Genomic DNA, 4,080 nt, shown 5'->3' with positions numbered 1-4,080 from the left:
TATTTATAGACTACAATTAACAGATTTTAAGAAATAAGGAACAGAAGGACTAAGGACTAGAAGAGGCCAGGTTTTACAAGGCAGCTTAGCATATCTTCATGATTCACATCTAGTTTCCTTCATGTCAAGTAAAGGTGACAGAAAGTCTCCAATCATTCACTAAAAAATGCAGTAAATGTTTCAGAAGTACAACATGGAACTGGATGCAATTTGGTGTATGTATTTGAGTTTGTATTCTAGATGAGTAACCAAGGTTTTAAAATTTTTTAAATGTTATTCCATTGATGCATTTACTAGTTTTTTAACTCTCAGCTTGATTCAAAGCTCATATGTAATTTTCAAAGCCTGAATGAAATATGTTTATACATATAAAACTCTTCAACTGTGCTTCAAGCTTCCTTTGACTGTGTAAAAAACTATTTCTACATATAAAACAAAAAAATACTATTGGACACCCAGAAAAGTTCTGTGAAGTTCAGAAAATAGGTTTTCTAGAAGCATTTTCAGTTATAGGATTAGAGATTCTTTCCTTTATACTTACACTTTTCCATATGTCCCTAAGCAATCAAAGCCTTGTCTTTTCGAGATGCTAGATGACTCCTAGCATCTTCTCAACAGCAAGTATTTACTGAAAGAATGGAGCTCAAGATGGATCATATTTCAAGAGTATACCTGTTTCTTTCAAATAGCTTCCCCTATCCCATTTTTGCCCTTTAACTACTTGGAATAACAGGGGCATGATTTATTTTTTAACAAGTGAAAAAGGTACCTCTTGGATACAACCCTTTTTCTCATTTCTCCTTAAATTTCATACAGAAATATTAGTTCAAACAAAACCAGCACTAATCTTGATGAATGTATTAAGGGACAGGGTTGTATGGGTAGGACTGCAGGGATGGAATGGGACATTCTGAAACTTCTGAGAGAGTAGGTGATTTGAGTGCCCTTGGCCTTCCCTGGGAAGCTATCAAACCCGTACCTTTGAACCACCCTGTTAGCTATCATCCCGTACCTATGTGTTCCCTGTAAGGAACGTATTAAATTATGGATGGAATTTGACCACAGATCTTTGGATTTGGAGATTATAATTATGCCTAAAGCACCCCCCCCAAAAAAAACTAGAGTGTATCAAGAAGAAACATTAAAAATGAAAAAAAGGCAGCTATGGGTAGTGGGTACCAATACTTGAAGTGTCCTTTAGAGAAGTCACATTAATATTTTCCTAAATTGATTATTTAGCACTAAGTGCTTTAAGATAATCAGGTATATGCTCATTTTTATTCTCACTTCTTAGAAATACCCTCAAGTTAGCCTCATTTCTCTGGCTACACAAAAGAAACACATTTATTTGTCTCAGTCATTACCAAGGATTAAAGTAGAGTGATAAGTTAGGACTTAACAATTAAAATTCCAGTCTTAGAACTCAGAGGAGCACACAAAGCCCCACCCTTGCTAGCAGCCCTTGGATACCTCACTGTTGCTAAGATCTTGTGATGTAATAATTTCTAGGATGTCGGTTAGAGGTAGAGGCCTTGCTTGAAGCCTTAAGCAGAGAGTAGTTGGAAGACTTGCGGGATAATTGGGAGGACAGTGAATACTCTGAGCACTAAGGTAACTACCCCTCTAGCAGATGAGATTTTCTTTTCCAGCTGAGGGATTTCAGGGTTTGGGGGCCATTACCATGAAGGCAGAGAACTCATGACAAGAAAGTGTGGGTAGTTTAGGCTGGGCAGATACCAAAACAATAACCTGTCACTAGTTTATGCAGGAGGCAGGCTAGCAGGCTCACACTTACTCTATCTTCCTCCCCAGGTTTCCCAAAGTATCTGGCAGTCAAGACTACAGAAAGCTCTTACATTGCATCGAGATCCTTCTTGGAGGACCACATAGTTATGGTAGAAATTGACCAGTGAATGTGTACACGCCTGCCCCCACACATCATCTCTCTTCCACTGGGCCAGCCATCAGGCATTCTCTCCCTCCTGAAACCATCTTACCTTGGAAGAAGTAAATTAAGATGCTAAGGTGTGGGAAACATTTCAAAGCCGCCCAAATCTCCCTGGCAAGGCTTGCGCTTACATCACCTATGTATAATCCTCAAGTTGTTCTGTATAATGCTATAAAAACTCCTTCTACTCTTGAATTAATTGACATTCTCCAGGAGCCATGTACTACTCAATTACCTACCACTACTTACAATGATGCTGTTAATACAAGATTGAATGAGGGCAAAGGGAGCGAAGAAGAAGAAGAAAAGACAACTTCTGAGATTAAGCATTCAGCTGAGATATCCTGCATTGATTTTGTGGCTAAGAAGGCCATTACATTGGCAGGGTTCTTGCTTTACAGGTATGAAAAGAGGAAGCCTATGTACAAGAAAGATATGCTAACAATTATCTCTTGTTCAAATGAAGACAGTTTTACTGAGATTCTCATGAAAGCCAATGAAAACATTGAGAGTGCCTTTGCAGTTGTCATCAAAGAAACAGACACAACTAGTCACAAGTATGCACTAGTTAGTAAACTAAAGCTACCGAACAATGGGAGAATCCATTCCGGTATGGGCTTACCCAAAACTGGGTTAGTTATGACTATTCTAGGTGTTATTATCCTGAAGGGTAACAGCATTTCTGAAGAAAATCTATGGAAATTCCTAAAAACAAAGGCATTATATCCTGGTAAAAAACACTACATCTATGGAGAACCCAAGCATCTTATTACCAAAGATCTGGTGAGACTGAATTATTTGAAATATCAACAAGTGCCAAATAGTAATCCCCCTCAATATGAGTTTCTCTGGGGACGCAGAGCTTTGAAAGAAACCACGAAAAAGGAAGTGCTAGATTTTTTAGCAAATGATAATGTGATTGCTCCAAACAAATCCACAACTACATATGGAAAAGCCAGGAGGGATGAAGAGGATGCCAATAGTGAAATGGTAGCCATTCCTGGCACTAATGAAATGGCCATGCTCCTGCCTTTACCAGGAGCTGCAGCTTTTCCCTTTTATCCCTCCATCTAATATTACAATGGAGGTATACATAGAAATTCAAAATCATTCCACATGAAATAATTGGGATGGAGAATAAAATACAATTAAGCATTATCTGTATAGCTTTGCTCATTTCATTTCATTCATGTACAATTGTATGCTTAGATTGTCAAGAAAGTAGGAGAAATTAAAATTTTATAAAGAAAAGCTGGAAGATGATGGCTCACATCTGCTCTCCAAGCTACTCAGGGGGTGATACCTGGAAGATTTCAGATCTAGCACAGCCAAGGCATTATAACCTGGGAGATTCCATCTCCAAATAACTAGAAAAAATGCTGGGTTGGAGGTATGACTATATTGGTAGAAAACTAGTGTGAAAAAGAAAGGTCTGAGATGAATATACACATGTGTACATGCACACACACAAATTTTGAACTAAGGAAAACAAATTAGTTGATGCACAGTGAAAACAGTATTTGCAGTAAATTCATATCACTGGATGCCTCTATTAGAAGAGATGTGCAAGTCATTATGTCAAAAAACGAACTTTACAACTTTGGCGGAGGGGTGTGTGTGGGGCGTGGGGGCGATGGCAAGGGATGGGAAAGGGAAACAAAGGAAGAAGCAACAATGCTTGATAAGAAATGTACTCATTATCTTGCCCATGTAATTGTAACCCCTCAATACGGTATTTTCACAATAAAAAAGAAACAATTAATAATCTAAACTTCTTCCCACCTTATGGAAATATAAACAAATAGGAAATTAAATTTAGAGTATAAAGAGAAAAGGCAATATATGCTATACCAGAAATCAATAAAATTAAAACATTGATATGATAAATTTAAAATAATTATTTTTAATAGGATTACTAATCTTTAGTCACATTAAGAAGACAAAGGCAATTAAAGTAGGAGAAATTCTTCATAAGTTAGACTACTTATTCATTGTTCCTTTTGCTCAAACACCATTTGAGGACTTGCTCATTAGAAGGCTCTGTGCTAGTACTAGAGATACTCAGACCAAGATCTATCTACCTTAAAGAATTTTAGAATCTGGCCAATGTAGTCATTTCAAGAATTGATTAA

General features: G+C 37.3%; 1 protein-coding gene across 1 annotated transcript; it reads left to right on the top strand.

Moving 5' to 3' along the window:
* Positions 1-1,518: 1,518 nt before the first annotated feature.
* On the top strand, positions 1,519-3,054 carry LOC138839698 (melanoma-associated antigen B5-like). The gene is made up of 2 exons (XM_070039274.1): positions 1,519-1,611; positions 1,813-3,054. Exon 2 carries the CDS (start codon positions 2,018-2,020, stop codon positions 3,020-3,022), a length of 1,005 nt encoding a protein of 334 aa, XP_069895375.1. The 5' UTR covers positions 1,519-1,611; positions 1,813-2,017; the 3' UTR covers positions 3,023-3,054.
* Positions 3,055-4,080: the final 1,026 nt, after the last annotated feature.

The sequence above is a fragment of the Dipodomys merriami genome, unplaced genomic scaffold, assembly GCF_024711535.1.
Source record: "Dipodomys merriami isolate MVZ:Mamm:240054 unplaced genomic scaffold, mDipMer1.0.p SCAF_3, whole genome shotgun sequence".
In the NCBI taxonomy this organism is placed as follows: Eukaryota; Metazoa; Chordata; class Mammalia; order Rodentia; family Heteromyidae; genus Dipodomys; species Dipodomys merriami.
This window is presented reverse-complemented; position numbering and strand designations above follow the sequence as displayed.